The 13461-nt window shown below is 41.7% G+C and overlaps 1 protein-coding gene across 2 annotated transcripts in view; it reads left to right on the forward strand.

Moving 5' to 3' along the window:
- The window catches only part of VPS53 (VPS53 subunit of GARP complex), a 148292-nt gene that overhangs the window by 67985 nt on the left and 66846 nt on the right, over positions 1-13461 (forward strand). For both annotated transcript variants that reach the window (XM_072639900.1, XM_072639901.1), the window contains exons 8-10: positions 7381-7459; positions 10355-10498; positions 10809-10951. In XM_072639900.1, coding sequence (XP_072496001.1) covers positions 7381-7459; positions 10355-10498; positions 10809-10951 — 366 coding nt within the window. The remainder of the gene's footprint in view (positions 1-7380; positions 7460-10354; positions 10499-10808; positions 10952-13461) is intronic.

The following is a 13461-nucleotide window of genomic DNA, read 5'->3' on the forward strand; positions in this document are numbered from 1 at the left end:
GGTATGAATCCTACCTGATCATAATGTATTAATCTCGTGATAAGATGCTGTATTCGTTTTGCTAAAATCTTATTTAAAATTTTTGCATCTATATTCATTAGGGAAATTGGTCTATAATTTTCTTTCTCTGTTTTGTCTCTTCCTGGTTTGGGTATCAAAACCATATTTGTATCATAGAAAGAATTTGGGAGGACTCCTTCTTCCCCAATTTTCAAGAATAGTGTGTGTAGTATTGGAATTAACTGTTCTTTAAATGTTTGATAGAATTCACTTGTGAATCCATCTGGCCCTGGAGATTTTTTCCTAGGGAGTTCATTGATGGCTTGTTCAATTTCTTTTTCTGAGATGGGGTTGTTTAAGTATTCAACTTCCTCTTCTGTTAATCTGGGCAATTTGTATTTTTTAAAATATTCATCCATCTCATTTAGATTGTCGAATTTGTGGGCATAAAGTTGGGCAAAGTAGTTTCTAATTATTGTTTTAATTTCCTCCTCATTGGAGGTGAGTTCACCCCTTTCATTTTTAATGTTAGTAATTTGGTTTTCTTCTTTCTTTTTTTTGATCAGATTAACCAAAGGTTTATCAATTTTATTAGTTTTTTCATAAAACCAACTATTGGTTTTATTTATTAATTCAATAGTTTTCTTTATTTCAATTTTATTAATCTCTCCTTTGGTTTTCAGTATTTCTAATTTGGTATTTACTTGGGGATTTTCAATTTGTTCTTTTTCTAGCTTTTTCAACTGCAAGCCTAAGTCATTGATCTCCTCTTTCTCTATTTTATTTATGTAAGCATTCAGAGATATAAAACTTCCCCTAATAACTGCTTTTGCAGTGTCCCATAAGTTTTGGTATGTTGTCTCACTATTGTCATTCTCTTGAATGAAGTTGTTGATTGTTTCTATGATTTCTTCTTTAACCCAATCCTTCTTTAGAATTAGATTATTTAGTTTCCAATTGATTTTTGGTTTCTCTTTCCATGGCCTTTTATTACATGTAATTTTTAATGCATTATGATCTGAAAAGGATGCATTGATTATCTTTACCTTTCTGCACTGGATTGTGAGATTTTTATGTCCTAGTACATGGTCAATTTTTGTAAATGTTCCATGTACCGCTGAGAAAAAGGTATATTCCTTTCTATTCCCATTTAATTTTCTCCAAAGATCTATCATATCTACCTTATCCAGAGTTTTATTTACCTCCTTAACCTCTTGTTTATTTTGAGGTTGGATTTATCTAGTTCAGAGAGGGGGAGGTTGAGGTCCCCCACTAGTATAGTTTTGCTATCAATTTCTTCCTTCAACTCCCCCAACCTCTCCTCTAAGAATCTGGATGCTATACCACTTGGAGCATACATGTTTAGTAATGATATTGCTTCATTGTCTATGGTGCCTTTTAGTAGGATATAGTTTCCATCCTTATCCCTTTTGATTAGATCTATTTCTGCTTTTGCTTTGTCTGAGATTAGGATTGCTACTCCTGCCTTTCTTACATGAGCTGAGGCACAATATATTCTGCTCCATCCTTTGACCTTTATCCTATGTGTATCCCCCCGTTTCAAATGTGTTTCTTGTAAGCAGTTAATAAAATCTTGATTGATGGACTGAGCTCTCTATACGAAGGACTACACATTCATTTTTATTAAGGAGAGAGTTCGAATGTGTCAGGCTAGGAAATTTGCCCTTCACAGCTTATTTTCTTCTTTCTGGGATAACCTGATTGGTCAGTTTATCACATAGGAACCTAATCTTCACCTGGTAGATAAATGGAGTCCCCCTTTGAGTTCCTTGAGCCCCATCAGTTCTTGGTTTGGAGGAAATTGTTGCTACTCCCTATTGATTGGCTAAAATAAGAACGGAATTTGGAGCATAATTGAAAATCAGTCACAGCTCTGTCGGCAGGTGCCAGGCCTAGAGGCCTGTGGGCTACCCGAGTCTTACCTTACCTCTATCGGAGGTCTTCGGCTGGCCAAACCGGATACTCGTATGAGAGAAGAGACCTATCAGAGTCAAACAAGGGTTGAGCTTTATTCAGGGTTCTGGTTACAAGTGCAGGGGGAATTCTTCCTTAGGAGGGAGAGAGAAAGATCTCCCAAGGAGGCAAAGATCTTACAATAAGAGATTGGAAGTAGAAGTGTAAGAGGGGAGAGAGGAGAGAGGAAAAGTGGAGCCTTCTGTCCTCACACGTGGCCCCTCCGCCCAAGAGAACTTTCAGGCTTTCCTGACTCCAATTAAGCTCTCCAGCCGCATAGTTTGCATCTGAATACCGTGCCTGTTAGGTAACAATGGGTGTGCCCAGATCCGGGACAGCCTCGAGAGCGGGGATGCTCCTCCCATCACGTATCTCACGGGAAGAGGCGGAAATACACGAGATAGCTTGGTTCACCTCGATTCCCAGTTGTTTCCTGGGGGGCCTCGTGAGAACTCTAAGATTTAGAAGTTCCCACCTTTACCCGCCCGAGACTGTCCACATGGAATTGAGCTTCCATCCCCAGAAGGCAGGGATTTTTGTGTGTCTGTCTTTCTGCCAACCATTCCTACTCTGGCTCTCATTTTTATCATCCTTTATCATCTTTGCCACTTTGGAAGGAAAGAAATAAGACTTCAGAGCTGCTTCAGGTGACTTTGGAAACAGGAATGCAGTGAAGTTTAATCTCCTCTGGTACATAAGATTGCTGTCATCATTAAAGAGTGTCTGGTGATGGAGACATGCAGCAAATGCAGACTCTCTGGTACACTGAGGAGTTCACTGCCAGGTTTCTGAGTGGTTGTGCCTCCAGAACTACTTAGAGGATGTAGGTTCTACATGTCTAGAATTTCTTGTGGCAGGGCAAGGGCCTATTGTAGGCCTATTCCACAAGCATGCCGAGTAGGAAGCAGGGTTGGTGACAGATGATGATTGGACCCAAGAGCCTTAAGACCATGAAGCTGTTTCACTCTCTAGTAAGTGATAGTGCAGCAGATAGAGCATGGGGCCTGCAGTCTGTGTGCCTCAGGTTCCCAAACTGTAAAATGAGCATCATGACAGCACCTATCTCGTGGGGTTGTTGTGAGGATCAACTGAGATAATGTTTGTAAAGCACTTAGCACAGTCCTTGGCACATAGTGGATGCTTCATAAACACTTATTTCCATATTTGCTTCCCCTCCAGCTTGGCTAGGGCTCTCCCATAGGGTAACTTTCTCCCTCTAGCTGTGGAAGTGACTAGTATTATTTATACTTTTCCAAAGGGGTTGGAGGAGAGGAAAGGGACCAGGTGAGGGAAGTCCCTAGAAATTCTTCCCTGGAGCCTTTGGCTTAGCTTAACTTCAGTTTGATTCGTCCGATATTTCTTAGGTGCCTACTGTGAGCAAAGTAGATACTAACAATATAAAATATAACTATAATAGTGTTTGTTACTAAAGGGAGAAAGGTGTATGTACCCGAAATAACTATTACAAGGAAGGCTATAACAATTCCTCCTTTATCATTTCTTATGGTGCAGTAGCATTCCATTAGAGAGAGAACGAGAGAGTGTGGGGGGGGGGTGGTGTGGGGGTGCGGGTGCGTGTGTGTGTGTGCTGACTTTCTGTCTTCGGCTTCCTTGAGTTATATACCCAGTGTTGAGATCCTTGAGCCAAAGGTTGAGAACAACATAGTGGCTTTCTTCACATAATTCCATTGTCTTCCAAATCAAGTCATAACTGTATTAACAGGGTATTTACTGTGCCTGTCTTTCTGCCATCCATTCCAGACCTGACTTTTTCCATCCTTTATCATCTTTATACATCTCTATCATCACCACTTTGGAAGGAGTGAAATAAAACTTCAAAGCTCTTTCAGTTCATACTTCTCATTAACGATTTAGAACGTTTTTTTCCATTTCTTCATTTGTAGATTATTCATATTCTTTGTTGAGGAATGGCTGTTGGTCTTTTGTTTACATTGATACCCATTAGAGCTTGACTGTCAGATATTTCTCCCCTACTCAGTAGTTTCTCTTTCGATTCTCTTTGTAGTGATTTTGTTTGTGCAAAAACTTTGTCCAGTTGTTGTTCCTGAGAAGGCTCTCCTTACATAGATTTAGCTAGCAATAGCCTTATCTTAGTCATTTCTAGTCCTTTTTGATAAAGTGGTAAAGAAGATGTCATTAGTGTTAGTAAACCCACCCATGAATGTGGTTTGAAAAGTTTTGCAGATAGTGGAAAAACCCTGGAAAGTATTTAGGATAGAACATAATTATAACTATACCAACGAAAAACAGTCTTCTTCAGCCACCCTCCCCTTCCTTCTTTAAAAATCTCAGGTTGCCAGGCCCAACCAGTCGCGTAGTTTGGGCCAAAGAAATTGTGGTTTGGGATTCTTAGCTGTTATTTGAAACTTAGTGAAGTTGATGCAAAAAAAAGGGTGGAGATAAAGAAGAGGGAGCAGGCTTTTTTATGTAGTATATGAAGAAACTGACCTTAGATGCATGGAGATTTCATTCTGTGTTGGGAGACAGCCATCAGTCTCTGGGCCTTTTATTCCCTTTTGTTCCATTGAAGTTTAGTGTGATAACAGTCCACATTTAAATAGTGTTGTAATCATGGTTTATGAGGTTGAACCAGTATTCTGTCATGGAGAGGGCCCTGAAATGGAAGTTCAGGACCTGGGTTCAAATCCTAGCCTTGCTGCAGAATGTCTGTGTGACCATGGGCAAATCACATCACTTCTATAGGCCTCAGTTTCCTTCTTTGTAAGATGAGGAGGTTGGATTAGACAGTCTTTAAGAACCCTTTGAGCTGTGAATCGAAGAATCCTGTGCAGTAGACAGACCTTCAATCCTTGTGATTGATTAGAATGGAATGTTGGTGTAAGAGGAAAGAGAAATGCTTTGTTCAGCCCCTTTGGGATGTCTGTCATCCCCTAGATAGTCTGTTCTTTTAAAAGCAGTTTTATTGATGGTTTTTGTTTTTATATCACTTTCATATTAATAATAATAACTAACATTTAGTGGTACTTACTGTGTGCCAGGCACTGGGCTAAGTGTTTTACAGCTATTTTCTTTTTTTAAAAAAATGTATTTGGTATTTTATTTTTCCCTACTTACAGTAAATACAATTTTTGACATTCATTTTTAAAACTTTGAGTTCCAAATTCTCTCCCTTTCCACCCTCCCTCATTGAGAAGGCAAGCAATTTGATATAGGTTATTGTACGTGTTTCGTCATGCAAAAAAGAGTCATGTTGTGAAAGAAAACACAGACAAAAAGAAATCTCACAAGAAAAATAAAGTAAAAAAAGTATGCTTCAATCTGTATTCAGACATCATCAGTTCTTTGTCTGGGGATGGAGAGCATTTTTCATCACAAGTCCTTCAGAAATGTCTTGTATTGTTGTGTTGCTGAGAATAGCTAAGTCGTTCACAGCAGTCTTGCTGTTACTCTGTACACAGTACATTTCACTTTGCATCAGTTCATAGAAGTCTTTCCAGGTTTTTCTGAGAGCATCCTGCTCATCATTTCTTACAGTACAATAGTGTTCCATCATAATTACATACCACAACTTGTTTAGCCATTCCCCACTTGATGGGTAGCCCTCAATTTCCAATTCTTTGCCACCAGAAAAGGGCCACTACAAGTATTTTGGTACATATAGGTTCTTTTTTCTTTTTGTTTTTTATCTCTTTTGGGATAGAGACCTAGTAGCTTTACAACTTTTTTCTTATTTGAGCTTCAGAACAACCCTGGGATAATTATCGTGACTTCCCTAGGATCACACAGCTTCTAAGTGTCTGCCGACAGATTTGAACTCAGGTCTCCCTGACTTTAGATCTCTCATACTCTATCCACTTAAATACCTCACTACCCCATTCATTTTCAGATACATCCCTCTCCTTTTTAACTTCAGCTACCTCCTGAGTCATCCCTTGTAATGAAGATTTTAAAAGTCGCTCAGGAAAACTAATTTGGTATTTTTGTATAACCTTGTTTTCCATCACAGCGTGATCTCTTGGTTCTCTGTAGCTAATTATTCACTCAGATGTCTCAATCATAAGTGAATATGCTCCAGAAATATTGTGGTTTAATGGTTAAAGTGTGAGGCTTAGAGTCAGGAAGCTCTGGATTCAAATCCTGTCTCTGACATTTACTAGTTTTGTGACCACAGGCAAGTCACTTATCATTGCTGAGCCTCAGTTTCCTCATCTGTAAAATGAGGGGTTTAAAGAGTTGGCCTCTAGGATCTCTTCTAGCTGTAAGTCTACGGTCCTGTAAATAATGCATCTATGCGTTATCATTTTTCAAAAACCCCATATTTTTCTTTAGTTGAGAATTCTGTTGTTAGTTTCTAAGTCAGAAAGTGAAAGGGTATATATGACTTCCCTTTCAACCCTAACCCCTGCCCTAAGGATATTGGGGGCTTCAGGAGCTGTGAATTCGCCAACCTCAGTCCTTATGACCTCCACTTTCTGTCAGCCTCAGGGATGCCCTTGATCTCACCATTAGTTCACTATAAACTCCTATCCTTCCACGTGGCCCTGTGTTTTATTCCTCCAAAGACTATTCTTTATCTTCACCTTGAGGTCCAGTAGCTTCAACCCTCCCTACTGGCAATCCTTCCCCCTTGTTCTGGATTCCCTTTCCTCCCTTCAGAATCTTCCCATTATATTTAACCATTTCATCCACCCTCAAAGCCCTTGTTCCTTTCTCCTGTTACCACTTAGGCTTTGCCAAACCTCATTTTTGGCTTGGCCCACCACCATCTGTCTTCTCTGCTCCCACATGTGTGCTGCTAAATGCCATTGCAGGAAATAACACAATGTGCTGACTGGGTCCACTACAGATTTATATGAAAAGTCTCAACTTAGCCTTAATTGCTCTACAGAAATCTTTATTCTTCGCAATTTGATACTCTGTGCTACCCCATGGGGCTTGTTCTAAACGTTCTGCTTTCTTCAAGTATTTCCTCTTTTGCTTCAGACTTGGAGGGAGAGGTGGCCCTTCCTCCTTTTCTTGTGACCAAGGCCGTCCCCTCTGTCTGTGCTGCCCTTGATCCCAGCCCCATCTTCAGTTTCTCCCTCTCTCCGTCCCATGTGTATCTCAAACTCAGCCTGCCCTACATGGAGCTTATCCTCCTTTAATCCACTCTTCTTCTTCCAAATATCTGCTAAAGGCCCCTGCCTGCTACTCACCCAGGCTCATCACCTTGGTGCCATTCTCATCTCTTACCTCTCTGTCACTGCTGTAATCGGTCAGTTGTTAGCTTGTTTCCTTGTCTGTAAAAACAGAGGGTGGGACTAAATGACCTCTTAAAAGAGCCCCTTCAGTACTGTGATTTCGTGTCTTAGTCAACATGTAGGCAATTGAGAATTTGTCATGATAAACAGTATCAGGCCATGACACGTCTTCTTTCCCCCACAGAGTGAAGGCAGCCCAGACTGAGTTAGGACAGCAGATCCTGGCTGATTTTGAAGAAGCATTTCCTTCCCAGGGTACCAAGGTAACTAATGTTAGGATGTTATCTTTGTGGTATTGTGTCAAAACACTTTCCCTATGTGCTTGCCCGCTTTGATGTCTGATAGTGGTCTCAGTTCCTAAAATGTTCCTCTCTACCTGGAACCCTAATGTCTTTTTGCCAGAGTTTTGTCTGTACTGTATGTAGCCCAGCACTGACTCCTGTAATTGCTGACTGAAAAATTGTACTGACCCAGTCTGTTGTATGTCAAATCCTCATATCCTTGTTCCCCTTGAAATTAATTTTGCTCATGGCTATATTTAAAAAAAAAAAAGTCACGAAAGGTTCACCTCAGGCTAAAATTTCTTTCGGAAAAGTCATCTACCTCTGATTATCCCCAAAGGAGGAAGAGACTCTGGGACAGAATGTCAGCACTTGTTCATAGCATGTGATGAGACACTGTCAAGATAATCACAGCCCTGCTTTTGGTAGCTGCCCGTCTCTGGTAATGCATTTGTATGTGTCCTGTATCCAAGAAGCCTCCAGTATTCCAGTTGTGGGCCTCTGTCTTATTCTTCTCCTATAGTAAGCATCCCTAGCTGTGACTGTTGATTTGCTGTGGCAACTTCTATTAAAGGGACCCCTTAAATTTCAGCACATGGCATCATGGGTATTGCAGGGAGACCCCTTAGAGGTATAATCAGCTTCCATTTATCTGAGATATTTCTGGAGACCATTGTTCAGGCCAGAGTGAGAATAACATTGGCAAGCAGCCTTTCTCACCACAGCATTGGTAGCCCAGATTCACTTACTGAGCCAGGGAAAAGTTTCCTGGATCTGGTTTAATATTCCGTAACTGGAAACTCCCTAATCATGTGCCTTTGTCCTCCATGGATGTAATTTAGGATGCAGGTGTGGGTGTTTGGCCCAGCTCTGAGGAATCAGCCTTACACCTTCTTTGGGCAGCTGTTGAGTCCTTCTTCAGGGCCTGCCGACATCTCTGGTGGAACATTCCTTCCACGTTGGGCTTTGTACTTATATGGTGCTCCACCTTGGAGTCCTCCTTCATAACTCACTGATAGTACCTGATTTGGCTTGACATTATCCCTGCCAGAGGGAAACAGTGCTATCTCCATAGAGGAGTCGTTAACCTGAGCATGCTTGACATGTTGGTGAAAAGAGAGGATTGAAATCCCTAATCTTTCTATCCAAAGAGATTTCAGAGGCTCTATGGTCTAGTAACTGAAGCAATGGAGACTTCTCTGTTCTTTGCTTCTCAAGCCACTGGCCTCAGAAGACTGAGTTCTTCCAAATATCAAGACTAGCCTTCACGGGCGGCCCACCAGCTGGTTGCATTTAGGATGATTTTCTTTAACCTCCTCTATTTTTCTGCCCCCTGCTGTTTTTCAAGTTTGGTTTTAATTTTTTTAAATAGCGTATTGGCTGGCCTTAGAACATCTTTTGTGGAACTGTGGCACTTTAGAAAGACGCACAACTGAAATGGCGCTTTTGTGAGGCTTAGTATTTCCCCCAAGACCAGGAAGCAAGGAGCTTAATGATGAAGTCCAAAGGACACTTGGGGAAAGGTGATAACATTGGAAGCCAGAAGAGATCAATTCAAGTTTTTGGGTATATATGAATTTGACTTTTTGGTGACTCAGTTTCCATTTTTGGAACAGGAGTGACAATAATAAAAATAATTAGCATTTATATTTGATATTGTATCTGATATTTATTAAATATTTAATATATTTAAAAGCTGATATATTTATGTAGTACATGAAATTTACAAGGCATTTCGTAGCCGATTTGAGCTTTATGTTTATCCTAAAAGGTAGGTACTCTGTAGGTGTTATTGTCCCCATTTTACAGATGATAAAACTGAACCTCAGAGAAGGGAAGTGACTTCCTTCATGGTTACAGAGCTCATCAGTGTTGGAAGCTGGGTTAGGAGTCCAGGACTTTTGGACTAGTCTAAAAGGCTCCTCTAAATAATGACATCCAGTGAGAGAATAGATGTGCTGCACTTTGCAGACTTTAAAGTTACAGAAAGTTTTACTATTCTAGTAAATATTTGTCAAGTATTCTGATCTCAGTATCTAAATGGCCAGAACTAACAGCTTCAGAATGATTGAGTTGGAAGAGGCCTCAGAGGGGAAACTGAGGTTTCTAGACAGGCTGAGACAGAAGGGACTTATCCCAGAGGAGGTTGCAAAACCAAGACTACATCTCAAGCGTCCTGACTTCAGGTCTGGTGCTTTTCCTTTCGTGTATTACTTACTTTTGTAAAAGTTACAAAGGATTGGAATTTTGCTTCAGACATACTTCTGAGAGGCCTTCCCTCAGGGTACAGTATTGATGTATCATGCCTCTCTATGACCCATTAAAAGCTTAGGGGGCCTAGATGGATAGTTCACCATTAGTGAAACTAGTGTTGTGTTTTGGCACCCCTTCAGAGTTTAAGAGACCCTCCTTTCTCCCTCCAGTGTGACCTGGATGTAGTGATTTTAGACTAGAGAATCCCAGAGGTTCAAGTCAAATGGAAGGGCTCTGCCTCGAAGGAAGCTAGGGTTATTCTATCACTTTCGAAAATGATGCTCAAACTGCCGTAACAGACTGGCTTCCATTTTGGTTTTCAGAATGTCACATGTCCCCCAGACAGCGCTGGCCTTGCTTTCTCAAGCTTCTCCTCTCTGATTCACAAAACAGCTTTATGTTGGTTGGGAGAGAAAGAGAGAGAGATGATTCTTTCATGGAGAAGCAGATAACCAAAATACCCATCGACTGTAGGAGTGACAAGTGTCTGGGGAGTGGGAGAAATAACAAAAAGACAGAAAAAGAAAGAGAAGTCGTCAAAGGCCAGGCAGTTTTTAAATGCTTCTGTTTTGTTTTGTGTTGCCTTGCCCTAGCCATTAAATTGCCTGTTGTTTGTCTTAACAGAGGCCAGGAGGCCCCAGCAATGTCCTTCGAGATGCATGTCTGGTTGCTAATGTGTTGGACCCCAGGATCAAACAGGAAATCATGAAGAAGTTTATTAAGCAGCACCTTTCTGAATACCTGGTGCTCTTTCAAGAAAACCAAGATGTGAGTAGTGACCAGATTCTCTCATATGCTTCTTTTGGGTTGGATCTGATGGTGATCAAGAGAGCCTGTGTCTGTGTGCTCAGCCCTTCTGGGCCTAGTCCTTCGTTAGCTCCCATGACTGGTGATGTTGTTCCATGAGCTACAAATGTCTGAGGTCAACAACATGGGGAGCATATTCACTGTTCTTTCCCTGACTCAAAGGGGTATTGAGGAAAGGCTGAGGGCTCAACTGTGTTCCTTTTCTCTCTTCAAACTGATCATCAGTGCTATCTGTGGGCACCGGGTAATTTTTGTTCCCCATCTTATCCAGGTTGCCTGGCTTGACAAAATTGACAGACGCTATGCCTGGATAAAACGCCAGCTTGTAGATTATGAAGAGAAATATGGGCGTATGTTTCCACATGAGTGGTACATGACTGAGAGGATTGCTGTAGAGTTCTGCCACGTCACCAGGTAAATCAATAGCAGCCATGTCCTGAGTCTGGTGCTTCAGAGGAGTCACTCTCACATCTGTTGCTCCAAAGTGGCTCCAAGTACAGATTGTTTTGGATAGGTGGGCTTAGAGCTTCTCTAACCCCGTTCTTTGCCTCAACCTGGCAGATCCACTTGCCCACGTGCTCCTCTAGGTGGGTCTCTGCTTAGGGTCTCTGCAGAGTCTTAGCTCCTGCTCAGCTGAGCTTCTCTCCTCCACTAAGCCCTGTCTCACAAAGCATTTCTCTAAGAGACCTCCTTGGATTGACCCCCAGTGACCTTCTACCCCAGGGGTTCTTGGGGTATCATGCTGTAATATCTAAGTCTGTAGCACTTTGGACTTGCTAGGAAGGTCATTGGAGAAAAATAGGGAAGCTTCTTGTGCATCAGGGTTCTGGTTATCTCAGCCTCTTCTTTCCTCTATAAGATCAGGTGGACCCTTAATGCTTAATTGTTATTGGCAGGTGATGGTAGTGGTTCAAAGCATTTAACAGATATCATGTCATTTGTCTTCACTGCATTTGTTGGAAAAGCCTTCATTAATTCAGCGAACAGGGCCTCCCATGTGCCAAGGACTGCACCAGGCAGTGGGGGTACAGAAATAGTCCCTGCCCTCAAGGAAGTGATCTTGCCTTAATGAGAAACAACACATACACGCAAGTGAACATAGAATATATGCCACGTCATGTCACTGTGTGTTGGGGGGCATAGGATGGAAAGATCAGGAAAGACCTCTGAGCAGATGGACTGTGGCCAGGACAGTCTCCTGTTGTGGGAAGGCTGGAGCCCCCAAAATGAAGTCAGGATAGCAGTGACAAAGCTGAGAACAAATCTGCCGGACTACCGGCCGTCATTAGTAAGCACTGAGTTATTTGGCTCAGAGCCTCATGGTGCATGTTCACACACACACGGAGTAGGTCACGTATTTAGTGCAGATAAAGTGAAGAACAGTGATCCTTTTGTGAAGTAAGTTAAATAATCATTAAAAAGCCAAGGCTTACTTTCCCCCATGACTCTGCAGAGATAGGTGAGGGACCAGGGACGCTGGCTGATTTTGCTGGCCGTGGTGTCTCCCTTTTTGTTCTTTATTGTAAATCCTGGCTCTGGAAAGGGATGGAGGAGGAAGACGTGGGGGATGGAGATGATGCCAGCAAGCTGGTGATACCTAAACATGATAAAAATGCTCCAGAACAACTCAGATCAGTTCCTGTCTTTCTTTGGATCAAGGCATAATTCATCTGTATGTTTTAAAAACCTTGTTGGAAAGCTTTTGCAGCAAGGGGGATACTGGATTGGTTGTTGTGGGGGGCAGCTAAGGGACTGCATAAATAGAGCTGTGGGACTGGAGTCAGGAAGACTGGAATTCAAATCTTGGGCAAGTCACCTGTCCTCTTTCTGCCTCAGCTTCCTCAACTGTAGAATGAGAACAATAATAGTTCCCATGTCTCAGTTTTGTTGTGAGGATCAAGTGAAATATTCTTAAAGCACTTAGCACAGTGTCTGGCACATAGTAGGGACTTAATAAATACTTGTTTCCTTCCTTTCTTCAGAAACAATAGGCTGCTATGAATTTAGATATCAGTGCATAGTTAAAGTGGGTGTTAACTTCCCTCTCAGATGTTGATTCTCCAAGAGGCTGGGGGACTGCTTCTCCTTCTCCCATAGGCTACCTGAGAAGCAGAGGCTTTGAGAGGTTACAGCTATGGCCCTGCCAACAAGGTCTTCTAAACTTCCCAACCTGCTACTGTTCATTTCAAACCATGGTTCCTGCTAAGCTTCAGTTGGTAGAAATCTGGCAAAAGGCTGCACACATTCTGGATTCCCAAATAAACTCCCAACCTTCACAAAACCTTTGAGGTTTGTCGTTTAGCCCTCAAGGGAAGGCAGGTTAACACTTAGGAAGCAGGAGCCAAGGGAGTACTTGATAGAGTCAGCAAGCCTTGGGTTCCAGTCCAGCCTCCTCCAAATCCTCCCTTGTACAGGAGCTTGCCATCTGCATGGCTGAGAGAGCCCCACACTGATAAAGCCACAGTTCATCTTACCCATGACCTGTGTTCCAAATAGAATCTAGTGACCAAACACATCTCTCATTTTGATGGAGGCCACAAAAACAGGTAGATGAATTATCACCTTTCGTAGTGAATTTGCCACCTACATGCTGTTTTCATATATCCCTTGGAGAGGCAGTTGTTTGAGAATGCTTTTAAGGGGGTTATTCCTAGTTCAGTTTAATCATTTATATGACAAATAGCATGGTGCATTACAGTGGTGTGAAACATAAGTAGAAATGGATCCCACAGCATATTGACTTAGAAAACCATAAACTGCTGTTATCTGTGTTTTATTGTATTTCTGTTTATTTTATTAAACATTTTTTGGGTTTTAAATTTAAATTTGGTTTAAGGGTTGGGAAACCCTGGATTCAAACCTCTCCCTTTAATAAATAATGGCTTTGTCACTCCAGGCAAGTTGTTTATTAACTTCTTCATGCC

The sequence above is a fragment of the Notamacropus eugenii genome, chromosome 2, assembly GCF_028372415.1.
Source record: "Notamacropus eugenii isolate mMacEug1 chromosome 2, mMacEug1.pri_v2, whole genome shotgun sequence".
Lineage (NCBI taxonomy): Eukaryota > Metazoa > Chordata > Mammalia > Diprotodontia > Macropodidae > Notamacropus > Notamacropus eugenii.